Here is a 27,521-nt window from a genome sequence, read left to right as displayed (position 1 = left end):
AATAAATAAAGTAGCATTGTGTTAGAAATTGTTAACCTGTGAGAAGGGAAAGTTAGAGCCTCTTCACTCTTTGGCAAATGTAATCTACACTCCCATATTAACTCACAGCACTAAATTGTTCATAGCTTCCCTGGATTTTGCCTTAATATTGTCACCATAGTTTAAGTACATTAAATAATATTGTTTATACTCTTAAGCATAGGTCTTATAATGAATCTATATCTCAGCCCGTAGTTTTAAAAAAATTTTACCAGAAGTGGAAAAATTAAATGGGCATTCAATGTAAATAGAAAACAATCTTAAAAATTTATGAGTCAAGTAAATAGTATTATAAGAGCTGCTCTAAAGCTTGCAAGTTTCTAAACATCATTCTAATGAACACTTTTGAATATGAACTACATCAATTCATGCTAAAAGGCAATGAAGTGTGATAGGCAAAAGCAGGAACTCTGAAGCCAGCCTGCCTAGGCTGAAATCCTGGCTCTGCCATTTACCATATGAATGACCTAAGGCGGGTAACCTTACCTTAGTATGCCTCAGTTCCCTCATCTGTAAGATGTAATAAAAGTAACTTCTCGTGTGGCTATTGTAAGGAATAAGTAAATATACAAAAAAAAAGTAGATAGAACAAAGTCTGACTCAGAGTAAATGAAACTAAATAAATATGGGATATTATTATTATTGGCACCAGACCAAGTTATTAAAGACCATGAGCAGACAGGAGAATGCTTTCCAGAGTTGACCTAGGGAGTTCCCATCACTCATTGCTGATTATATGTATAATTATATTAAACTAGGACTCATAAGCGATCCCGGATAACCAGTCCTCATCACTTTATAGTTGTCCGCATTCCATATCTCCAACTCCACACAGAGTAACAACATGAATTCTAGGACACTGAGGAGAGAACACTTTCCCTCCACAAGCTTTTCCAAAATAGCTTCTCAATAGTGATTTAGAGAATAAACTGGTTCATGTTTCATCTCTGGCTCCTTACCTAACACTGACGCCCTTCTCTTCCTGGCCATGTTACTTCAGAGCCAAAATTTTCATCTCATCCGAGACATCCTGTGTCCCTATTTTGGTTGCCACTTTTTGCAGCCCAGGCAGCCATCAGCACTATCTGTTAACAACAGAGTTGTTTTTTGCTGAACATGGCCAACTCCAAGACAATAAGAAAGCCATCGCTGTTAACCAGTTTTTGGCTTCTACCTAGTGAAGCTGTTAATTCAATCAGATCCTACTAGGAAATATTTTGGAACTGAAAGTTAATAATAATGCCTTTCTTTAAAAACAAACAATAAATCAGACTTTCCTTATCTTTTCCTCCTTGCTGCAATCTTCTCATCTCCCTGAATTGTGTCAATTTAATTTGAAAGTGTTCTAGTTTTCTTAATGTCCTCTCAGCAATTGATGAAGCTTACTCTTACCTTTACTGAGCTCCTACTATGTTATTTTCTTTGCTCAAACCTGTTACTCTATCATTTCAACTTTGACCATTTCTTTATAGGTAACATGATTAAATAAATCCTGTGTCCTAAAATTGCATTTTTCTTTTTGCCTTATTTATTTTTATTTGTACTTATTCTCACTCCATGGGCTTCTGTGTGTTACGATTAGGTTCTTATAACTGAAAAAAAAAAAAGCTAAAATCTACCTCTACTATATACTAAGCATGGATTACTCTCTAAACCTTTTATGCATGAACAATGGCTACACTGAGGACTCAGTGATCCAACTTTCAAATGAAAGCAAATATCTTATTAGAAACTGAAGCTTTTGCATGGTTGGATGGGAGGTACTTAAAAAGGAAAGCCTTCTGTTACATTTATGATGTTGATAGATTTTGTTCAAAAGTGACATCTATTTTCATTCACTATGACATGGGTACATACTTTTTTATATAATTTATTTTATTTTATTTATTTGAGGAAGATTGACCTTGAGCTAACATCTGTTGCCAATTTTCCTCTTTTTATTTTTTCTCCTCAAAGCCCCAGTACGCAGTTGTGTATCATAGTTGTAGAGTTGTAGCTCTTCTATGTGCGATGCCGCCTCAGCATGGCCTGATGAGCGGTGAGTAAGTCCGCGCCCAGGATCCGAACTGGCAAACCCCAGGCCGCCAAACTGGAATGCGCGAACCCAACACTTGCGCTACTGGGCCGGCCCTGACATAGATACATTTTTATTCATTCAAATATTTTGCCTTTCAGCACTTTCATTGTTAAAAATTAGATAAAAGTTAAATGGAATCAAAGCACAGTGGTCCAAAAATATTCCCTGACTCCCTTAGTTTTCACTGAATGATCGTGATATTAAAGAAAAGAAGAAAAATAAACTCATTCCAGTCTCACATTTGTAATTACAAAGTTCTTCTTCTTGGGAATTCTTCTTAGAGAAATTCATTTTAAAGTAGTCAAAGTGTTATCACTTTTATTTCACTAGAGATTCAGGTCAAAGAATGAAAAATCATCATATAGAAAAATATATCAAGTTATGAACATTTTTCGGTTATTGCCTGAACAAAGATTTTCTTAAATCATTCTAAATTTTTTAAATTTAGATAAATTTTTTAAATAGATACAACTTCAGACCTGTGGATAACAGATACTGTTTTTAAATGTATAAGTAGAAGTCACCTAAACTGCCCACAAGACATAATTGACAATTTCCCCTCTATGTATAATCCATATATTTTTAACTAGCGTAAAAGTGGAAGACATAATACTTTTCTGAACAGCTTTATCATTAAAGAATATTAGTTAAAGAAATACATTTTTAGGAAAGAAAGTGCTCCCAGTTCTGTAGCCTTCTATAAACTGCATCTAAAATCTCAATAATTAATCTGAAGGTAAGTGGAATTTAAACTGAATGAATTTCTAAACTATAATAACCTTGATCTTTTAAGGAAGTATTTGTGCCTTCTGAGTTAAGGTACTTTGATCTGTCACAAGATCTTTCAGTCCAAGTGACACTTCTAGATTCCCCCTCTTGATGCTATCTTGGAAAGTCAAGTGTACACTCTTTCTGGATTTTGAACTGAAAATTAGGCCTCTTTCTCCTTAACCTCTTCTTCTTCTTCCTTCTCCTCCTCCTTCCTCTCTCTTTCCCTTCACTCCTCTCCCTTCTCCTGCTCATCCTTTCTCTCTCTCTCATGTCTTAATTCAGCCAGGCTTATGGCATAGTGATTACCTTCATCCATATTCCCTAATGGTAGCAAGAAATACAGTTTCCCACTCAGAAACCCTGTGTCTCATGCAAGGTGTGTGAGAATATTCAGGAGCTAGAATACCCCATCTCATCCTCCTTGGCGTCCCTCATTGACTCTGGCAGACTCTTACAATAACCTCCTTCCTCCCTGCTCTGCCCCTGGGCTTCAAGGAAAACCAAGAGTACCGCTCATGTTGTAGCCAACTTGTTTCTCATCCAGGGTGGAGTTTAATTTGCCAGTTTTTGCAATAGTAAATGAAATACACTTTGTTCTAGAGTCTAAACTTTATAGAACTACATGTTCATTGTGGAAGCAGGAGCAGAGATAATAATAAAATATCAGGTTGCTTTTCATAGAAAATTTGATGAGAGAAGTTGGATTGCTTTAAAAAAAAACACTTATTGGCATTATTGGTTAATTTGGGGGGGATATAGAGAATAAAGTTTTTAATTTTTGACTTGATGAGGCTGCACAAAGTTACTTAAAAAGTAGTTAATGAATTGCCTGAAGTCCATGGCTATCATAGATTTATTTGTCCACCAGAATCTGGTCCCTTTCATCTGCTTATAATGGAATGATTTAATATCATGTTTAAGGGTCTCCTAAAGGAAAATCTCCAGGAGGGAAAGTACCAGTAAAGAAATCACCTGCTGAGTCTACAGACATGTCACCTACTCCAGTAGCGCCACCACCTCCTAAGCCCGGGTCGGAAGAATGGGTGTATGTGGATGAACCAATTCCTGAGGTATGGCAGTTTAGATTCAAGCTAGTAGAATCTCTTCTTTCTCCTGTTTGTAGTAACAATCACACCATTTTTTGCACCAACCAGAAGGCTTTTCATAGCTGGTAATGAATATACTCATCAAAAAGCCGAGATGATTTTTTGAGACTACTCTTTGAACCACATCTCACCCATTCTCTACTCACTCGAGTTTCTGAGTCATGCTTTGAGCTGCTGTGGAGTGCTGAAATGAGGGGAACAAATGGTTCTGTGAGGACCAATTTTCTCCCCAAGGACAAGCAGAGATGCAGTTTCCTGGAAGAATGACTTCCCGAGAACACATATCCAGTGAATTATAGCCCTCTATCCATTTTCTCATGCCCTCATCATAATGCTTTCAAATGAAGTTTAACCTCTGACTCTTGAAATAGAAGAAATTTTTTGAAGCCAACTAAACTAATGAAAGGACAGATAGCTATCTGGCCTGAGAACTTTAAATGGGTACGCTGGTGCAAGGCAGGAGATGTCCAGGTAAGCCCTGGAAGCTCCATTCAGTTCTTTGTTCTCTGACAACTGCGAAGTGCATTTGCCGCCTAGGCAGATTTGGCTGCTTTAATAGAAAATCATCTTAGGAAAATCACCAGAATGGTCTTTCCTTTAAAACTTATTAAACAACAAAGATTTTTTTAAAAGATTCAGTCCCCGTCTTCTTCCTTGTAGTCCTCAGTGGTTTCTCAGTCTTATGAACTCTTGGCACTGACCGTCTGTGCCCGGCATTTGAGACCTAATCACAAATTGCAGTGATTGTGGTGTTGCTGTTATTATTGGGCTTTCCTAGGGAAGTGTCTTATCTCCCCAGTTAGATTATGAACTCTTTGGGAGAGGGTAAGAACATGTGTAATAATTCATTGTATTCGATACAGAATCAAACACAATGCAGAGTATGTAATAGATTCTTGATAGGGCTCTAACAAATTCATTAATTAGCATTGAGAAAATATTTGAAGATAAGAACATTAAATGATATAATTATGAATGTGTGTAATTGATATGACTCAGCCAAACAAAAGCTACTTTTAAGAATAGACATATTCAAAAACTGTCATAGAAGCAGGATATAGAAGTAGTTGTTGGGAAGGACATAAAATTAAAATGATATTATTTGGCAGGGGCAAAATGTGGCATAAATATTAAAATCCAATTCTTAACTCCAAACCTTGAAGCCCTTGAGAGAAATAAATTCATAGTAGACAAGACAGAAGAACAGAATGAGTCAAAAAATAAACATTAACACTGAGATATGGTACCAGCTCCTGTGTAGATATTCTAGCAGTCAGGATTCTGGCAGAAAACAGGTGATAATTTGAGGAGAGTTGAATAAAGGACTGTATATATATGAAACCTACAAGGATTAGATTATTACCCCAAAAATGAAGGATTGCTGGGAGCTATTATGGCCCCTAGGCCCGAGAAGGTGAGAAAAGGGGGCAGATGCTTGGACCTCAAGAGGACCTCTGCATAAAGAGGGCCATCTTACAGGAGCTGTGGCCTTCAGCAGACGGATGCAGCCACCCACAGTGACCCAGCAGAGAGGAGCAAGGAAATACATAACCAGACCTCATGTTCTTCTTGCTCTCATCTCTTGCCCGGGAGGTGGAGGGCAAAGGAGTTTCCTGAAGTAGTTCTCGTAAGTTAGTCTTCCAGAGCACTGAGCAGGGTGGAGAATGGAGGATAGGAAATTGGTCTGGAGGGACAATGGGAAGATAGGCAGCACAGACCTCTAGTTAGCTAGGCAAAACCATGTAGAAAACACATTTTGCTACAAGTAGAAGTAGCCTTGGCCCTGGAAAGAAAGCAGGCTACGTGATCCATTGTAGTCCTTTTCCCACTCTAAGCTTCCCACACAGAGTTGCAGAGCTTACCTGCCAAGGAAAAACAAAGACGGATGCCTAGTTAAATTTGAATTTCAGATAATCAGCGAATTTAATTGGGCATCCTATCTTTATCTGGTAATACTAGTTCCAGGCCTTCCAAGGACCCAGATCTACCTTACCTCAATAGACATGCAGAAGGGGAAAGAGAGAGAGAGAGATTGCTTCCATACCTGACTCTCTCAGGTGGAGACAGCAGCCAAGTTTGAGGAGAGCCTGGGTCCTTCTCCCTTTGCCAGCCACAAGGGGAGGTGCAGAGAGAACCAAAGGAGCAATCGGAGTGAGAGATCTTTGCTTTCCAGCTGCTGAAGCTTTGGAGAATATTTACTTTGGCCACCAATTTCATATTATTCTCAGTCTTCTCCAATGAAGAGAAGACTATTTAATTGGAAAGGATAGATCTGAACGTCCAGCCACATCATGTAAATTCAAGTCCCCAGACCCAGAAAAATTATATCCCTGAGCCTGGAAGAGCCTACAGATATGACATTATTGATAACTTATAGAAATCACAGAGGATACAGGAGATTCCAAAAGACCAGATGTAGGCATATGCCTAAATATTTAATAAAAGGCAGATGGGATTTAGAAATATACAGACCAATAATCTATACATTAATCCCTGAGAAAATTGAGAGAAAATTATTAAATGCATGACTTCCGAGCACCTATGAAATACAAAAATAATCACCCAGAGCCCACACAGGTTCACTAACACTAAGTCCTGCTGAACTGGCCCATTCCTTTTCCTTGATAGCAAGGTTGGATAGGTGGGTCAGGGAAGAACCATAAACACAGTATACCTTGGGTTCAAAATAGTATTTGACAATTTCTCATGAAGTTCTTGTAGGAGAACTGTGAACAGGATTAGTTCAATTAGGTCCATTCATCGGTGGTAACTCTCCATGCACAGTGTTAATTCATGGATTAAAGTCAACCAGGAGGGAAGTTTAGTAGTGGGTTTATTTAAAATGGTCTTTAGCATCATTCTGGATACCATATCCTTTAAGAGAGACCGTGAAAAACTAGAAACTAAAGGGGGGAACTAGGTATGAAAAAGATGTTAAAATAATGTCAGAGGAGCATTAAAGGAACTGTAAATGTTTAATTTATATAAATGAATACTTGAAGTATGGTTGGACATGGAATTGTAGGCTTTTAGAACTAGATGGAGCCATCCAGTCTCCCAAAAATTTGACTGATGAGAAAATTGGGTTCAGGTGAGTCTACTTACATCCTTATTAACAATTACTGAGAACCTATTATGTGCAAATACTGTACTGGATGCTGGGAATACAAAAACAAGCAAGTTTCGTCCTGAATCCAAGCCTACTTCTCCTCACTAATGCCTTCAAATACTTGACAGGCTGTCACAGGGAAGACTGTATGAATGTAGTCTGTCCTCCTCCAAAGGGCACAGCTAGGGCTGATAAGTGGAAACTACAGGAAGGCAAATTTCTGCCCAACATAGAAAGAATTTGAGGTGTGTGACACTGGAGGGGGCTGCCTTAAAACGTTGTCCTTAATCCATTGGTGAGGTCCGTGGAGAGACTGGGTAATCTATCTCTAGTATTTAGTGTTTCTCAATTGGAGAGGAAATTAGCCCAGATGACCTCTAAGGTCTCCAGGTGTGATTCCCTGAGCAAATAAATCCACAGCCAATAGGAGAATAGTTGGTACGGCAAGTTTATATTGAATATAATGTGTATCTTCAATTTTATTTCATTTTAATTATTTCTTGTTTTTTATTGTTTATTTACATCATTGAGGGTAACAAAAGAAACTTTCTGATTTTCTTGGTGTGCACAGCAAAGGTAAAACTCTTGGGCAAATTCAGAGAAATAACTCATTATCACCCTAACATGAACACTAGGTGTTCTCCATACTAGAGAGTCTCCTGACTTAGGCAAAGGTGACATCTGACAATTCAATTCATTCATTCAATAAATATTTCTTGAGCACCTACTATGTGCAGACACTGGGGCAATTATAGGAAAAACTGTATAGTGGTGAACAAGACAATCATTGTTCCTGGCTTTATGATACTGACATTCTCAAGGTGAGTATAGACAAATAAGCAGTTAAAATTAATGTCATTGATACTATAATGGGAGAAGTACAGGGTGCTAAGGTAGAACTTCAGAACCTCAGAGGATGACCTTATAGACTTGTTGTATCAGGGAAGGATTTCTGCAAGAAATTTTGTCTGAGCTGAGACATGAAGAAGTATTTGGAATAGGAATTAGCTGGGGGAAGAGGAGAAAGGAGGAGCAGGAAGTTTCACAGAGAATGCTTTATGTAGTTACAGTTACATCTTGATCTTCTTGCTTGGTATTGCTCTTTTGACTCAATTATTCAGAAAAATTTTCACTTTGAAATAATTTTTATGCTTTACCATTTAACAGGAGTTACCTTCATTTTTAGTACCTTACTGGGAATTAATAGAAAATTCCTATATAAACTCCATCAAAACAGTGCTCAGGCATCTAAGAGAAGACCAGCATACTATGCTTGCTTACTTATATGAGATTAGGTAAGTAAAGTTTCCAGAATTAGAATCTTGTAGTTTATGGTTATGACATGTAAGCTCCATCTCATTCTCTCAATGTCTTACAGAACAAGTTTCCAGCAGTTTCTAAGGCGTCCAGATCACAAGCAAGATTTTGTATCTCAGTGGCAGGCTGATTTCAACTCTCTTCCTGATGACCTTTGGGATGATGAGGAAACAAAGGCTGAACTACACCAAAGATTGAATGTAAGGGAATCTGTGACCTGCTGGGCCAGGGCCTCCACGCTCTCAAGTCTTGTACTGCAAAACCCTAATTTATTCCCTTCTTGCTTTCATGAGGTGTGAGGATGAGGAGGGAAATGGTTTGGACACTTACCTCCTAATTTTTAGGAGCAAAAGTTCTTTTGGACTTTGAGTTCGGAATGAGAATGTGGTGGCCAATGCTTCCAGAAAGAGGAGCCAAGGCTGGCAGTGCAAGAGCATTTTTGGCATCTGTTTTGCAGACTCCTTTTCTTGAGCCATGTAACTGTGTCCATGACTGGTATTAAGTACATGACTATCTTGAATGCAGTTATATAGTTGATAATGTCAGGGAGAAGAGGAAGGAAGGAACTACATGGAAAACCTAAAAGGTTCCTTTATTGGATAGATCCTTTGAGGGAAGGTACCAAATCTTATACATCTTTGTATCTCCAACAAGCACAATGCCTAGCACTTGGTAGTCAGGCAGATTTTCATAAATTCGTAAATGGAATATATTACCCTGATGCTTTAGAAAAAGGCCTCTGATGAAGAAGACTGATTTCAATCTCTTACCCTTTATCTTTTCTGTGTAAATTTATAGAGCCCTTCGTCCTGTCAGAGAAATTCTTTCCCTTGTTGCTACCTTAAGTATAGCCTACTAATAGTCAAATATGATTATAATCTCAATATTTATTTGTACAACAAATAATGCCAGTCTCTACCCCATGACCCGTTCATCTGCTCTATAAATATGTATTGAGCATTTTTCATGGTCTCCGCACTGTTTAAGGGGCTAAGGACTCAACAGTGAACAAGAAGTCTGTGACCCCATGATATTTATGTTCTGGTGGCCAGAAGACAGAGAATAAGCAATAAACAAGTAAACATATAGTGATATGTCATTGGTAATGAGAGCTACGTGGAGAACAAGAAAGCAGGGCAAGGGGAAAAGGAACACTGGTGTACCATCTTGCATATGGTGGTTGTGGAAAGGCCTACTGAAAAGTGAAAAGGTGACATTTGAGCAAACTCAGGACAGAAGTGATTGAGTAAACCATGGAGCTATTTGGAGGAAGAGTGTATCAGGCACAGGGAAAAGGAAAGGCGAAGGTACTGAAAGGGAAGGAAGCTTGGTCTGTTTGAAAGATACCAAGGAGGCTGGTGTGGCTGGAGCAGAGTGAGCCTAGTGATGAGGTCAGAGAGATCATGGGGACCAGATTAGCTAAGGCCTTGGAGGTCATTATTAGGATATTGGTGTTGATCTGAATGAGAGTTGAAGCCTTGGCTAAAAGTTTTAAAAGAGTCTATGGTGGAGTAAAAGCAGCAGGGAGACCAGTTGGGAAACTAATTGGGCAACTATTGAAATTAAGTGAAGGCATTATGGTGACTTGGATGAGCGGGGTGCTGGAGGATTTAACCCAAGAGGTGTTGAATTAACAAATGTCCTGGGAAAACTGAAGTATTTTACCTGTTCTTAGACGTTCCTCTAGTAGTAGTTAATAGCTATGTAAATGCTAAAGCATGTCTGCCTTGTCTGTCTCTCTCCCACTCATTTATAACGCCAGCCCCCCTGTGTACTTCTTCTTCCCCATGTCAGTCAGGTGACTGTTGGTAGAAGGAGAAGGTTTTTAAATGAAAAATATCTTATGTGGGATTTTTTTTTTAAATTCCAAATGTACCATATGTTTATTGTAGTTAAATATATAATAAAAAGAAGCAAAATTTAAAATGACAAATCCGTAATCCCATTGCCAATAGTTAACCATTGTTACTACCTTGGGCAATTATTTTTGCAAAAAACGTGACTGAAATGTATATATTGTTTTATAACATTCTTTTTCACCAATAGAACATGTTTTCTTTCTCAATAAAAATTCATCATTTTTATGTCTGAAAGATATTCCACTAATGAACTGTATCACAATTTATTTAACAAATTTCTATGATTAGTCACCATTTCATTAACAAATATTTGTTGAGTGCCAATTTTTTATTATAGAGAATTATACAGAAAAATTTTATCCAGCTAAATATTTACCACATCCTTAATTATTTCCTTGGGCAAAAAAAAATGGCTGTGATGTTTTCATTTCATGTTCAGCCCCCACCATGTAACAAACCAAAATGCCAAGTGTTCTACAAACACAGCATCACAGAAATAAAATCCACTGTAGGCACCAGAATCAAACTGGCCTATGTTCAAATTCCTGGCTCCACCACACTGACACCTAAGCAAGTGACTTAACCTCTCTGGGCATCAATTTTCTCATCAGTAACTTGCTTCTTGGTTATTGTGGGGATTAGTGAGGTAACCAATGTAAAGTACTTAACACAATGCCCAACACATTGTAGATGTTCAACACATTATTATTATTGTGAAAAACGTCAGGTTTTATTGGACTGTATATATTTCATTAATGAGATATTTTATTAAACAATAAATATTTTATCACTATAAGATTATAATATTAGTTTTCACTAGTTGAGGAATTATTGTGTGCTAAATACTATGCTAAATGCTTTATATACATAAGCTAATTTATTCTATATAACACATCCAAAACGTAAGTAATATTATCTCCATTCTTGAGATAAGTAGCCAAGACCTACTATAGTGGTGCATATTACTTAAGACCACAGGCTCTTGTCATGGCTCTACCACTTACTCGTTGTGTGACCTTAAGAAGATAACCTCTCTGTGACTCAGTTTCCTTATCTGCAACGTGAAGATAAAAATAGTACCTAAGATTATTGTGAGGTGTTAAATGAGTCAATATAAGTATGGTGACTGATATTCTGACACGTATATAAAGGCCTTAGTACATAGTAACTATTGTTATTTTTATTTTATATATATAAAATTATTATCACTATTATTGCTCAAGATCTGGTACATGGCAGAGCTAGGATCCTTAAAAGATTTTTTTATTGCTAGTTCTTTAGTACAAACTTATTTTTGGACAATCCCATTAAGCTCAGATAGCATTTCTTAGTGAACGATGTGTTCCACTTATGATTAATTAACAAGCCTATGACCTTGGATTGAATACAGCTGTGTGTGTCTTCCACCCACAATACACCATTTCCTCAGAAATTCCCGGAAAGGACTTTGTCAACCAAACAAATTTTTTGAGGCATGATTGGGATACATCAAACAGAGCCACCCATGGATAAAGTGAACTGCAGTGGATTTGTGGTAGACACCGGCATATGATGTGGTGAGCTGGTCTTAGAAAGTGAGGGCCTGACATAGAGTAGAAGCAAGTAAATATTTGTTGAATGAAGGAATAAAATAATGAGTGCATTAGGTCTAAATTTTCTTTAGACACATTTTTAAGACAGGCAAAGGATTTTAGTTTTATTACACTGGGGTAATTCGAGCCACGCTTCTGAAGCATAACAGCGATGTTTCTTTCTGTTCAGGATTTACGAGACCGCCTGTGGGACATTTGTGATGCCCAGAAGGAAGAGGCAGAGCAGGAGCGTCTGGATATCATAAATGAGAGCTGGTTGCAGGACTCCATTGGAATAACGATGAACCATTTCTTCTCACTAATGCAGGTAGGAGCAGCTGGTCATGATGACAGACTCTTCCCTCCATAGCCACGTCCCTTTAAGAGTGTGAGGGGTCTTTTTAGGGCTCATTTTACTCATAGCATTTTGCCTGGCCTGAGCTCCTACTTGCCGAGGAAGTTAGCTGAAATAAATCATTTTGGCCCCCTCCAAACAAGCAACAGAACTGAGCGCATGCCAAGCAACTACTTACTGGCTTTGCTTCCAGGTGGCCCAGAGCTGTGGAGGGGACAGCAGAGAAGGTGTCTATACTGGTGGTTACCTCATCAGCCTCTCACAGCAGACACCCAAAGTGGCCAGCCAAAGCCTAGGAAAGTAGCCTAGCCATAAAGCATGAGCTAGATCAGACTCGGCAGGCCTTTGATTCCAGAGAAAAGTTTATATCTGGATTGGAAAAGCAGACTATTCATCAGAACAACCCGATTAACTTATATTTGTAGTCCGTTAAATAAAAAACTGCACTAGAAAGATAAGAAGATAGACACGGATTTTATTCCGAGACATTGTCAACAAGAGCAGAGAGCATAGACCAAGTCTGGATACCCAGCTCTGCCAAGTATAAGGACTGGAAAGATTTTAAGAGCTGGGGTGGGGTAGAGGGTCATAGACCAACTGTGTTTGCTAATTGGCCTTGACTAAAGGAAAAGTAAACTTTCTCCTAGCTTCACAACAGGAGGTTGTTTTACCCCTCAGAGCAAGGCACCCTCCTAAGTGAGGATCCTCCCCTCCCAGAGGAACTGGGACATAGGGGCTCTCTCTTCCTTGATGCTTACATTTCAAAGAGATGTTTCCCAGGTCCTAGAGAAAGACAGTTCTGGGTTCTAAAACTGGCAAGAAGCTTTTAAAAAGATTTACATCTCAAAGAGACAGAGAAAGGATTTATAATGACAAAGTTTTCTAGAGTAAATACTTCAGTCAGGAGCCTAGGGTTAGGAAGAAGCCTGTCTGAAATTTACTCAAGCCCAGGAGAATATGAAGACTGTCTTGGGGAAGCCATGCCTAGATGAGTATTTTTTTCTCAAAGAATACCAGTGAGGATAGAGAATGGAAAAGGCACATGTCTAGTCTTCAACTGATTACTTACCTGAGGAGATACTGCAGGAAATGAGACTAGTTAGCTGACAATCACCAGAGCTAATGCACAGTAGGTGTTCAATAAATGCTTGTTCAGCTAGTGACCAATGAATGCCAGCACTTCCAGAGCTCAAAGGGACAAGTCTCTGGTGCAGGGGCAGGTTGGACCACAGGAGGCCTGAAAAGTCAGCAGAAACCTGAGAGACAGGAGCAACCTTACCGATTGCTAGCTCCAGGATCCAGGTGGGAGCTACAAGGCATGGGTTGTGCAAAGGATTAAAGCAAGACACTCAAGCAGCCTAAGCTAGTCTGTGTGGCATGTCTAGGACACTAGTTTGGGCAAGCAGAGGTTGAATGTTGGAAGAGATGTGTCAAAATCTTATGGCAGGTATAACTGAAATCCAATAGTGAAGGCAAAGGGAATAGAGAATTTTTGTGAATCATTCTCATCAGTCTGAGCAATACATGCCTCTTTTGGAAATGGTATAACTCTTATACCACTTAAGAGCATTAAATCTAGGCTCTCACCCTGAGAAACTGAATCCACATCTAAAAATAACTAGAAGAAAAGAAGACAAAGGAAAGGGCAGCAAATAAAGGCTAATGTTTATTCAGTTCTTACTCCATATGTGCCAGGCACTGTTCTAAGGACTTTCATGTAGGGTACATTAAACCTTCGTGACAACCCTATGTGGTAAATTCTATTATAATCCTCATTTCACAGATAAGGAAACTGTGGCAAAAATAGGTGAAATGATTGCCCAATGCTACACAACCAGTAAGTGGGAGAGCTGGGATTTGGACGGAGGAAGCCTAACTCCAGCACTGGTACTCCTAGCCACTGCCTTATCATCAGTGTTGTTCAAACAGTTGAAGGCCTGCCACATAGAACAGCAAAGAGCCTAATTCTGCACTGATCAATAGGATCCTATAAAAACCAAAGATAGAAATTATAGGAGACTAGATTTCAGTTCCATAAATGAAGAAAGAGCCTACTGATTAGAACTGTCTATCAAATAACAGACTTGTGAGACAAGTGAGCTGCTTGTCCAGGAAGCTCATAAGCAGAAGCTTGCACATGTTTGTGGAGGGCTAGGGAAAAGAGAATCCTCATCAATGTCTTGAAGGGCCTGTGGTATTGGGTAACAGACAGCTGTTTCCCAAAGAGGGTTCCATGGAACACTAGTCCTACAAGATGTTTCACAAAACAAGGATTGAGTGATCAAATCACTTTGGGAAGTGCTACACACTCTACTTTTTCCTCTTCCTGGGAGATTGACGAGCATAATGACATATTAAGACATCAAGATGCCCTGCAATAAAGAAATCCTTTTGGTATGTTAACCTAGAATTTCTGAAACTGTTTGACATTGCAAAATTTTTGTTTGTTTTATCCCCAACCAGGTACTCGTTAACAGCCTATAAGACAAGTTTTTTACACAATAAGTTTTAGAAAATGCTATGCTAGATGATTTCTAAGATTCCTTTCAAAACTAAGATTCTGTAATGAGAAAAACAATAAAGCATTATTTACTAGTTATCGTAAATATGAGAGGAATCTTGATCAATTCTGCTTATATGAGAATCTTGGATATAGAATGGCATCTTATTCATAGTTAGCTATATAGTGAATCAAATTATGCCCCTTAAATACATATTTTGTATAAAATAATCACTATAACAAGGTTAGCCTAAGACACAGTTACCAGCACTGTCTCAAACACAAATTCTATGAAATAGGCTCTACTAAACTTAATCATTATTAAAGAATTCAGTTTTTTGGTTAAGGAGGAAATAATTTCCTGATTTATAAATTATATGTCAAATAATGTAATGCTATGGTTTAATGACTAATAATTTTTATAATCTCACAACACTTTAATTCCCCCAAGTTATTTGTCAATATCCAATTTGTTACAAATTGTGTTTAGATTTGTATGCTGTTCATTGTAAATGTGGTATTGTGCAGTAAAATTTCATGAGCATAATTTACAACACTCATTTTCTCTCTACTGTTTCACCAAATCTAAGCATGACAAGTGCAGTCACTTACTGTCAAACTGTGAGATTAGTCCTTGCATGAATATTTTAAAAGTCAATTTGGTTTTGCTACAAGGAAAGAGAAAAATGTTTAGTTTTCCTAATCATTTCAAAATGTCAGTTTGAAAAGTTACTTAAATATGTATTTATGTTTAAAATCCAATTTAAAACATGTTATATAATTTAAACCAATGTATGAATGGTAATTTTATTTTTAACATAGATTCAGATTAACTAAGTGAATTTCTTCCTGTTTCAGTCATTTAACTAGAAAAGTTTAATGATGCAGAGACCAGCTTTTCAGGAGCAATTTGGCTTACCGTTTTCTATACGAAAAATAACCTTATTGAAACTTTCCTTGTCTTTTGTTGCAGACTACAATGCAGAAGCGGACATTTACTTGTTCTAAACTGTGAATATGGCAGTACAAGACTATTTCTTGAAGTTTCATGAAATAAATGGCAACATTAATTGCTTGATAAATATAGGGATCCCTTTGTAAATATCCTTGGGTTAGGTTCAGCTAAGGGTTTTGAACACTAGGTCAGTTTTGTTCTTTTTAGAAAAGATGCTTTCTGTAATTAACTAGATATCATGGAATACATCTGCATAAGAGCTTAATCTTTAGGCTCTCAAGCACCGGTTTAAGTAGCCCCACTAACCAAAACTAACCAAGACAAAGTCTGGAGGTCATGTTTACACGACCAAAGAGAAGCACAGATATGCCAACTGGTCTGTCACCTAATGAGAGAACGAGTTGGAAAACTCACGTTCTACATTGGTGTATTCGGCCCTGCACAGGGTTTTGCTGTGCATGCATTCCATCATTACTGCAAAGGGAAATGAGCTGGCTGGCAGGGAGTCACTTGTGAATAACTGATGCTCGCCTTGCCACCAACTCCTATGCGCTTCTCCATTTCCCTCCAGCCACCTACTAGCAAAGCCAGCAGAGGGGTTTTGCCATGAGCGTGGGGCAGTGATCTCCCTACTGAACATATTGAGCAAGAACAGAAACTGTGAAAAGGGAACTATTCGTTATCACTCTATCTTCCCATCTGTCATTTCTCCACAACTAGGTTAAAAGGTTCTAGATGACCAAAACCTCGTCTTATTTTGTACTTCAGTTTTTTGTATTTGTATCCGTATCTGTATTTGTATTTTATAATTGTATGTATAATATTTTTGGTATCTCCCAAATCAACTAACATGTTACCTATGACAGAAGGCATTCAAAAGTTTGTTAATATATTGGTTGATTGAATACTGGACACAAGAGGAATTCTTAATGTCAAAATAATGAATAATATACACCAGACATAACACATACTGTAATCTTTTGTCACAATATCAAGAAGCATAGAAACGCCATCTTGTTAAGCGGAATTATACTCAATAAATACACAGAACACAAAGTCACTATCTTTAATTTTTACAAAATTTTAGATATACACTTGTAGCCACTTCTTTCTTAATTTCCAGAAAATTAATTTCAACCTAAATGTTTTAAAATGGTGCTTATAGAGCTTGTATGGGAAATATATACAGATCAGCTTGTTCTTTCTTGGGTATTAAGATTCATATTTTCTATTAAAGGCAGAATTGAGTCGTTTCCAAGATACAAAGAGACTACTTCAAGATTATTACAGGGGAATGGAAAGCAAAATCCCGACAGACGACAATAAGAGATTTACCCGAGTCCCATTGGTCCAAGTGGATAATAAAGACATATTGGAAAGCCAGCTCAGGTAAGGCAGTCTATCCTGTCGCACTGTAATTGGTCTGAACATAAAGCTTTGTGATTTTAAATTGAATACCACTAATAAAAACCACACTCCTGTATCCGCAAATCCAAAATCCAAAATAGCTCTAAAAACTGAAATTTTTTTTCTACCTTCGATTTAAGACTATTGATATGCATTATTTATCCCACTTATAGTGAATATTTACTCATTTTTGCTGCAGAGGTATAGTGTGTTTTATTAAGGAGTGCTTCCAACAGACTCTGCTGGGGATATTAGGGAATATGTAGTATATATAAATTTTGAATTCTGAAGAACTTTTGGCCTTAAGTGTTTATGGTAAGAGATTGTGAACCTCTACCACTTTTATGAAAGGTCCCAAGCAGTTCTGTGTGTGTGTGCATGTGTGTGTGTGACACTATGTAAGTAAAATGAAAAGGGGTTATGAGTCTTCTTTTGTAGGTCAGGAAATTGAGAAACAAGAAAGACTCAGTCCTATGTGATTATGACTTCATGAGACTGAAAGACTTATTAATAGTCTAACATCAGATTCCTGCCAACAAGAAAATAAACTTGGTGGTAAGAGTGGAAGAAAAATTATACTTTCAGCCAAACATTCCTGTGCAATATAAAAGTTTGTGTATGATCGCTTTTATAGACCCAATGGGTGGGGGCAGAGGAAGGGCAAGATCCCAAACCCTGAAAATTTATGAACAGATAGAAAAATGTCTTTAAGAAATGGAGGTTGGGAGTAGGGATAATTCCTGTGACATAGTTCCCAACTACAAAACATTAAAAAAGAGCAAAAAAGAAAAGAATTAAAATAAGTTAAAATAATAAAAACTAAAACTCAGACTCCTTAAAAATTAAAAAAAAATAACTTAATGAAATAGAATTAAGAATTAAAGCAATATTTTCTCTTCACCAGTAAGCAGGTCATGAGAAAATATGAAAGTATAGATTTGAAGAGGGGAAAAAGACAGAAGTTAGATTTAAAAAATAATATATGGCACTGAACATTAGATTTAAATCTCCAAGGAGATGGGCTATGTATTGTAGATTGACGGAAGTATATGTGCTTTATCTTACAAGCTTGCTCAGTCAATGCAGGTCACAGGAGTTGCACAAACTAAATATGGGCTAGTGAATATGTTTTGAAGTCAGATAGGTCCAGTTTCAATCCTGGGTCTGTTATTTACTATCTATATGTAAGTAAATTAAGATAATTTATTTGTTTGGGAAAGTCACTCCAACTCTCTTAAGCCTTGCTTTCTTTATCTGTAAAGTAGGGTGGTTGTGAAGATTACAGAAAATGAAACCCTCAAAGCATTCAGTACCATATCTGGGAATCAGAAAACTTGAGATCTAGTCTCAATAACTCTTTTTTTTTTTTTTAATTTTTTGTTTATTGCAGTAACATTGTATAAATTTCAGGTGTACATCATTATACTTCTATTTCTGCATAGATTATGTCATGTTCACCACCCAAATACTAATTACAACCCATCACCACACACATGTGTTGAATTATCCCTTTTGCTCTCCTCCCTCCCCCCTTCCCCTCTGGTCACCACCAATCCAATCTTTGTCTCTATGTGTTTGTTTATTGTTGTTATTATCTACTACTTAAGGAAGGAAATCATATGATATTTGACCTTCTCCCTCTGACTTATTTCACTTTGTGAAAAGCTTCTGCACAGCAAAGGAAACCATCAACAAAACGAAAAGACAGCCTAACAATTGGGAGAAGATATTTGCCAACCATACATCTGATAAGGGCTTAATCTCCAAAATATATAAAGAACTCATGCATCTCAACAACAAAAAAACTACAACCCAATTAAAAAATGGGCAAAAGACCTGAACAGACATTTCTCAATAACTCTTAATAAGTGGTGACTATTATTGTTATTGCATAATATGGCAATGAACTATTCTTACTTACATACACTCTTTTAATTGTGAGTATTGCTTGTTCTCGCTTTGCTTGTTTTACCCTCTCTTGTTCCAAAAACCATTCGAAATGGCCTGAACACAATAGGGTTATACAGTGATCTGAGGCCTGTTTCTTCTCTCTCAAGACCTCTTCCATCCAGTTCCATCATATCCCTTTCAGGCCCACGTGTAAGCAAGAAAAAACAAGAAGGAAATTTTGTACTCTCTTCTTGATGCAAATACTAGAGAAATGTTTGTCAGCAAGCTGCTGAGAGAGAACTTTGAAATCAGAAACAATAAAAAATTTCAAAGGCAATATGAAGCATCAGAACCATCAAAAGAGGCCAAGTTTCACCGTCTACAGTAGCAGTGCATTCTGTTCTTAGCACAAAATAGCAAGCCAGGCATAATGGGGAAGCTATTAATGTTGGTTAGTAGAATGAAGCAGGCAAAAGAACAGCCAGATCTTATTTTCTGCAGAACGACTCTGTACCAATCTCGTCCTCAAATCACTGCTATGAGTAACTACTGGAACTCTCAATCAGTGTATCAACCAACCAACCAACCAACCACAGTCTCTTTGACATATATAAGGGAAACAAGCAGTGTTAAGCATTTTCACATAGTTTATCTATTCTATTCCCCCAACAATGTAATAATAATAATGGTAACTAATAATTAAATAACTAATAATTACTAATTACTAATTTTTAGCACTTAGTAATGATAATAGTCATGTTATTATTATTATATTTGCATTCTTTCAGGAGGAATGGAGCCTTGGAAAGTCAAATGACACGCCCCAGTTCATATCTACTGATACTGGCAGAGCTGGCTAAACTAGAGCTTTTTCCAGTAAATGAATTCTAAACCCAAATTCTTTTTCTAAACGATATGCCACCACTGCTGTCCTCCAAAGCAAGGTGTTAGGAAATGCACATTGTACGGCTTAAACATCCAGAGATGATCATACAACCTTAACTTGTTAGCCACTTGAATCTCATGTGTCTCAGGGACTGAGATTTATCGTTAGTGGATTATTAAAATGTAAACTGTCCTTGCGGGTAGACGTATACTGAATAGTAGATCCTCAACACGTTGCCTCTATAGGCACGGTACACTGTCAGAATTGCAAGCACTATAAGAATCAAAGAGCCAAGTTCAGGAAGCCTCGTCTGATGCTTCACAAGGCCAAGCTAATTGTTTGCTGGAGTGCACAATCAGCTTTCTGAATCGAGGCTCTGTTCCCCAGCAACTTGAATCTGCCAAACCAAATGCTTGTTCCTATTATTCCTCCCGGCTCTCCTCCTCAAGTTTCAGCAAAGCCATCCTTGAGGCTCCTCTCTGCCTATTCCTTGCCCAAGCCTGAAGCTCTTCACACTTTCTATCTATCACCAAGGTGGATCCCAGTCACAAGAAGCATTCTGCCCTGTGCATCTCTCCCTGCCTCCGTTAGCCTTTGAGATCCTAGAGTCCTTCTGGGATAGAATGTTCCCATGGGCAGCTCTAAAATTTCTACATAGGGGCAGCAATATGGTTAAGAGCAGGGGGAGGGAGAGCTCAACTCTGTGTTCCCACAGCACTTTACAAAACGAAGAGAAAACCTTCATCATCCATATTCAAGAGCATGGAGGGCCCCTGGAGCTCTTCCCCACCTGCCACCAAAACATTGTTGCCTCTGTGGGATACCCTCTGTAGACCTCACCTCTGTCATATCCTGCTTCCTAGCTGTCCACTTCAGGAAGCCACGTGATACAAGTCATCTTAAAGAAGTGATGCCCAGTTCCATTTGGTTTGCTTTTTCATGACTGATTTATTCCTTGTCCCATATTCCTTTATGCCCTGGATAAATTTCAAAATTCCATTTCTTCATAATTGCCATTGTTTAATCCGCCTCCTCATAATTACTGAGAATTAGACCTGAAATTCATGTTCTGCTGTCGTTTGTTTCTAATTCCCTCTTGCTAATAAGACTTCCTAGACCATAAAAATTTGAATACAGTCCTTCATAGTCATTTCTCCATTTAAAGAGTTTCCAGGACAACTTTGAAAATTGAGATTAAAGCAAGAAAACAAACTTCGCAAAGTAACATGGTCATGAAAATAGAATTCTTTTAAATAAAATCTTTATATTTCTTTTGTTTGTTTGTTTTCAAGAATTCCTCTAGTTCCTCGAATATCCATTTCTCCGGACTCAACTATGTCCAAATCAAAATCAAAAGTTATATTGAAGGGCAAGATCGATTACATGCTAGCAAATGTAGAGTTAAACTTGGAGGCAGATGAGAAGTTGGTAATGGACACCTGGCAGCAGGCTTCTTTAGCAATATCTCACGCGGTAAGCAGTGCTTGTTTTTGCATTTCCTTTCAGTAATGCTCATTCATTAAATACCAATGTCGGTAATATGCCACGAATAGAAAATTTACACAATGTTTGCAAGCATTATATAAATTTATACCTCCAAGAAGTTTTTTTCTGAAAGAAATAGGAGGTGAGGGGCTGGCCCGGTGGTGCAAGTGGTTAAGTGCACGCGCTCCGCTGTGGCGGCCCCAGGTTTGCCAGTTCAGATCCCGGGTGCGCAGTGACACACCGATTGGCAAGCCATGCTGTGGCGGCATCCCATATAAAGTGGAGGAAGATGGGCACGGGGGTTATCCCAGGGCCAGTCTTCCTCAGTGAAAAAAGAGGAGGATTGGCAGATGTTAGTACAGGGCTGATCTTCCTCACAAATCGTCATCATCATCATCATCATAATTAATAAATAAATAAAAAGAAATAGGAGGTGAAACAATTCAATCAGCAAATATATGAGACCAAGAAAGGGATGAGCCAACATTAGTTTATTTTCTATGCTAGACCAGGGTTCCAAGTGCAGGGGCATAAAGGGCCAATAAGGAAATGTCAATGAGGTGGGTCTAGTATAAGGCAATAGGGTGAGGTGGGACTATGCCCAAGTCGAAATCACATCCCTGTCTAAAGAGACACGTGCTACTCTGCCCTAGACAACTTTGCCATTTAAGAATGAGGCCCAGTTTGGCCAGATTCTCCAATTTTACAAGAAAAGCTAGAAATTCAAATTTTTATGTGAAACCTACTGATTTTCACATGTTAGAAATGAAGTCAAATTTTAAAAAATTTAAAGAGCCAAGCAAAATATACATCTGCCCTATAGGCCTCTAGTTTGCAGCCTCTGCTAGGTATTTTACATAAGTCACCTATGGGATAAGTCTTATTATCCTCTTTACAGTGGAAAACTAAGATCCAGAAAGGTTAAGAAACTTACTCAAGGTCACTCGGCAGAGAAGTGTCAGAGATGAGATTTGAACCTAGGTCTATATGACTTCAAAGTTCTTGTCCTTTCCACTTTCCCTGGGAGGTAAAGAAATGACAGTCACTGCCTGCAAGGAGCCTGTACCAAGTCAAAAGGGAAAGGGAAAGCGTACAGATAATTTTAATCTAAGCCTAGACTTCACCCCTTACAGAAGGCGCACACAGTTTAACTCGATGACCACTGTTCCCCCATCCTCCAGGTCCTGGGTCCACCAATGCAGTTTCTGTTTTTGTTCTTTGCCAAGCCTTCTCTGAGTTTCCCCGAAATATCTCATTTGAACAAAGAGCAATGTCAGCTTTCCAAAAGGTTTTGTAGAAGAGGTAGAGGATGAGCTTGCCTCACAATCTCACAACGAGCAACCAACACTTCTGGTAGGGCATCTTCCAAGCCCCTTCCTGGCCACTCTGCCTCCAGGGCCCTTTTCTCTGGCCTCGTCCCACAGCAGCGTCAGTGCCTCCTTTCTGTTCCCCTTCTCTTCCTCCTTTCTTCTTTCTTTTCTCCCTCTCAAAAGGGATTGTAAGCTTCTCTCATCGTCTTGCTTCTTTTATAAAAGATTGTAGTGTGGATTTTGACACACATAAGAAAAAAGCATAAAATATAATTGCATGGATTAATGAACCCACCTAAAGTAAATGCTCGTGGAACCACCACACAGGGGAGAAACGGAAAAAGTCTGAGCCTCCCAAGTCCTTCTTGTGTCCCTTCTCAGTCCTAACTCCCTTCATCTCCAAATAGGGGAACTTCTATCTTGACTTTTTAATAATCATGTCTTTGATTTTTCTTAAGAGTTTTATTACCCACGTCTAAATCTTGAAACAGTATAGTTTAGCTTTGCTTGCTTTTTTTTTTTTTGGTGAGAAAGATTGGCCCTGAGCTAACATCTGCCAATCCTCCTCTTTTTTTTTTTCCCTTGCTGAGGAAGACTGGCCCTGGCCTAACATGCATGCCCATCTTCCTCCACTTTATATGGGACACCGCCACAGCATGGCCTGCCAAGCAGTGCATCGGTGTGCAGCCGGGATCTGAACCGGCGAACCCTGGGCCGCCGCAGCAGAGTGCACACACTTAACTGCTTGCACCACTGGGCCGGCCCCAAGCTTTGCTTGCTTTTGAGCTTTAATGAACTCATAACTTTTATCTGTATCTTCTTTTGCTCAACATTATTTGTGGGATGCATTCCATGCTGTTGAGTGTAGCTATATTCTGTTCATTTTTGTTGCTGCATAGCATTCCGTTACACGAATATATCATAGTTTGTTTAACCAGTGTGCTACTGTTCACGTTTGGGCTTCCCATTTGATGCCATTATGGATACTGCTGCTATGAACATGTCTTATACATATGCACACTTTGACTGTTGAGTGTATACTTAGGAGTATTTGCCATCATCAAGGCCTATCGTTTTGTGGGAAGTTTATAGGAAGAGTTTTTGTTGCCCCCTCCCTCCAAGGATTCATTTTCTTTAATAGGTCTAGGATACTTTCTATCTTTTGTTTATTCTTGAAAGAAGCTTGGGTTGGTTTTGGTAAATTTTATTTTGCTAGGAATTTTTCCATTTCTAAATTTTCAGTTTTATTGGCCTGAAGATATTTAAAATATCCTCTTATGTTTGTGTGAATATTTGCAGTATCTATCTGATGGCTCTTTGCCAGTGCTGAGGCTGATTTCTGGTGCTTTTCCCCTCCCTTGATGAGCTCAGCCTGAAGTTGGTCAATTACATCAAGCTTCTCAAAGAACTAACTTTTAACTTCATTGATTTACTTTACTCTGCTTTTTTCTTAATTTTATTTTTTTCCTCATTATTTTCTTTGGATTTATTTTGCCATTCTTTGCTAGGGCTTTGAAATGGATGACAGTTTATGAATTTTCAGTCTCTCTTTTTTTCTAATATATGCGTTTGTTACTATAAAGTTCCCTCTGTGGCTTGCTTTAACTGGATCTCAAAAGTTTTGATATGATGTTATTTTCATTGTCACTCAGTTCAAAGCATCTTAGAAGTATATTTTTAATTTTCTAAATAGTATGTTGATTTCTAGCTTAATTACATTTTAATCAGAGATCACATTCTCATTGAAACTTTTTGAAATTTGCTTTGTGGTAAATTTTGGAAATATTCTGTGTCTCCTTGAAATATATAGATTCCATTGTTTTATATATAATTGTTTTATTTATATATATTTATTATATTTTAAAATATATATAAATAAATATACATATATCGTTGCTTAATTCTTCCTTATCTTCATTAAATTTGTTTTCTCCTTTGAATTGTCAAGAGAGATAGAGTAAAATTACTCACTATGAGAGTGAATTTATTCATTTCTCTCTATAATTTCATCGATTTTTGTTTTATGTATATTTGAGGCCATGAAATTAGGTATATACAAATTTTAAATTGTTAAATCTTCCTCCTGAATTGAACTCTTTCTTATTGTGAGGTCATCTTCTATACCAATAATGCTTTTTTGGGAAATTATACTTTTAGATATTGTTTACATCTTTATATGTTTTTCATCCTTTTATTTTTATTCTTTCTGTATCTTTCCTGTCTTGCTTTTTTCCCCATCTGTAGGTTTGGAAGTAATGCATTCTATTACTATTCTATTAGCAGTTACCCACTAAGAGATATATAATATATTTATACCCCAAATATTTCTACAACTACAGTAAATTAAAAAGGGAAAAGTGATCCAGATAAAGAAAAATGATTAATAGATTGTTGTTGTTGTTTTTTTAAAGCATATGATGCTTATAAGAATACAGAAATGATCTTACATTATTGACCCAAGAGGAGAACGGGGTAGTGTAATGACTCACCTCCAGGAGCCACCAGAGAATCTTAAACCCTTGACCTAGAGGCTCAGAGCCCCATATTTTGGCTGGTACCAACTCACCAAACCCTCTCATAAACTGACTAGATATTGCTCCTTACATATTCCATGAGCATTAAAAATTCCAACACCTTGGCTAATGCCATGTTTCTCTCCTAAAATATGCTCCCCTTTCCTTCTGTTTGCTTAAATCCTACAGTTTCTTTAAGTCTTCAGCACTAGTTCCTGCGTTGATTCCTGATCATTTGGTTGCCTGTTTCCTGAAGACCTAGCCTTCTGTGAATATATGCTCTTTCAATCCTTGTAGCAGGTTTGTCTCTCCCACTCATTTGGCTCTTAGGATCTAGGTTATGTAATTTCTATCTTGTTAGTTGTTTTCCTGAATACTTAACTAGATTCTAAAACTTTTTATATACCCTCCACCTAGCATAATGCCCACATCTAATGTAATATTAAGCCCTAAATACAGTCTTGAAATGCTGCTGCTGCTATACTGATGATGTTGATGTTAATATTAATGATGATGGCAATGATGATGATCATCACAAAGACCACAACTTCCAAGCATCAGAGAGTGGGAAGCCAGATCTAGGAGTTCTAGAAAACTATATGAATTATTATTGTTATTGTTAATTGAGCTACATAAACATAATTTACAAGTCTTATGAATCCCATTAAAATTACCTGGGGAAAATAACATTTTAAAAAACAGCACTGGCTTCTCCTCTTGATTAAGCTGTATGATTTTAGGAAAGTCACTTAACCTCTCTCAGTCTTCAATTCCTGATCTGTAACATGGGAGACATTCTACCTATCTTTCCTTTATTGAATGGTTGAAAAGATCCAATGAAATAATGTATATGAAAGTGTTTTAGAAACTGTGAATATAATAAATCATTATGTTAAGAAACTTACTAAAAATGGTACTATTTTCCTTGTGGACTTTAAAAACCACATAGAAAGCGTAAGAGGAAGGATCGTTTAGTAATTAATATTACTAATAATTGTATTTGAATCCTGCTTTTATGTTTCTAACAGACTTTTATGACCTTGACATCACATGACCTTGAGGGAACTTTGAGTTCCAAATGAAACAAGCGTGATTCAGTAAATTGTTGCAGGGAAAACAGTACCAGCTGAGATAAGTGCAATTAAAATGAGAGCACTTGAACACAGGCTTTATTCTACACAGCAGTTTTACCAAGAGCAACTATTTAGTATGCTATGTTAATTTTTTAGCAAAACTTTCTTCTAATTAGCAGGTATGCAATGATTTCAAAGAAACAAGTCATATTTAACGCCCACAATGTCAAGGCATTATTTCTACAGTTTCTTCAGCCTCACAAGCTAGATTGCTAAATGTATTGTAAATTATGTTAATTTTTGAAAGAGAGCCAGAGGCCTTTGAGGGAAGTGAAACAGAAAAATGGAGATGATGATAATTATCATCATCATCATCATCACCACCATCATCATCACAAGGTTGTTTACAAAAGAGAAAAATCCAATTTTAAAGGAAATTGCTAACTTACCGTGCTTTGCAAGAACAGATTAAAAAATGAATTGCTTGCAATTTAGGGGAGAATGTTAACAAGTCTGCTTTCAGCTTTACCAAGAATTTCAAAGTACTGTATATATCACGAAATCCATTTTTATCAAAAGAGCATCTGATTAGAAAAGAACTGGCTTGCTTTCTGAAACTTTTCTGTATCTCTATAAGGTTCTGCTAGTATTGAAGAAGCTGTGGATGTATTCTATAGAATATGATTATTTTAAAAGAAATTCCATCAATTAATAGGCATTTGCTGGGCATCTCCTATGTGTGTAGCACAGGCACTAAAAGCTCTGGAGAATACCAAGAAGGAGGACTGGCCCAGATCTCAGGAGCATTAAAGCCATTTGGAAGGTGGGACAAGCCTTACCACTCATAGAACAGTTGGGGACAGTTTCATGCTGAGCCACTGGGTATGAAGTGTAGCAGGAATTTGGAGAGAGCAGGAATTGGCTGGTCTATCTCTCCCACAAGACTAAGCTTCTTTGAGGGCAGAGACTGTGCCTTATTCATCTTTCTATTTACCTCCATCAAAATTCCTCTTCCTACTCCTAGCCGCTCACCCACTTCTCCCCAGAAATAAACATCAGTAAGCACTTTCATTAATAGACTCCCATGGACCCCCAGTTCCTCACCAGTTGCCCTATTGAGATTTTAAAGTTTTCAACCATATGTTGCTACTGCCTCCACGGTGTGTGCAGGTTTTCTTTCTTCCTTTTGGGAGTCTTTTCTCAGCTCTCGTTTCTCAGGGTTGTACTCACAAATGCCCTTCACTTCTCCAAGGGCAGTTGGACTTATTTCAGAAGGTCCAGTCTTTCTAACTGCAGGC

The 27,521-nt window shown here is 37.7% G+C and overlaps 1 protein-coding gene across 1 annotated transcript in view; it reads left to right on the top strand.

Moving 5' to 3' along the window:
• Nucleotides 1-27,521, top strand: part of SPEF2 (sperm flagellar 2) — a 178,991-nt gene that overhangs the window by 106,089 nt on the left and 45,381 nt on the right. The window contains exons 21-26 of the mRNA XM_058564248.1: nucleotides 3,809-3,957; nucleotides 8,270-8,397; nucleotides 8,481-8,619; nucleotides 12,040-12,177; nucleotides 16,897-17,048; nucleotides 21,135-21,315. Of these exons, the coding sequence (XP_058420231.1) occupies nucleotides 3,809-3,957; nucleotides 8,270-8,397; nucleotides 8,481-8,619; nucleotides 12,040-12,177; nucleotides 16,897-17,048; nucleotides 21,135-21,315 (887 nt within the window). The remainder of the gene's footprint in view (nucleotides 1-3,808; nucleotides 3,958-8,269; nucleotides 8,398-8,480; nucleotides 8,620-12,039; nucleotides 12,178-16,896; nucleotides 17,049-21,134; nucleotides 21,316-27,521) is intronic.

Source organism: Diceros bicornis, chromosome 20, assembly GCF_020826845.1.
Source record: "Diceros bicornis minor isolate mBicDic1 chromosome 20, mDicBic1.mat.cur, whole genome shotgun sequence".
Taxonomy (NCBI): domain Eukaryota; kingdom Metazoa; phylum Chordata; class Mammalia; order Perissodactyla; family Rhinocerotidae; genus Diceros; species Diceros bicornis.
The sequence above is the reverse complement of the archived record's forward strand: the minus strand, read 5'-3'. Positions and strand labels throughout refer to the sequence as shown.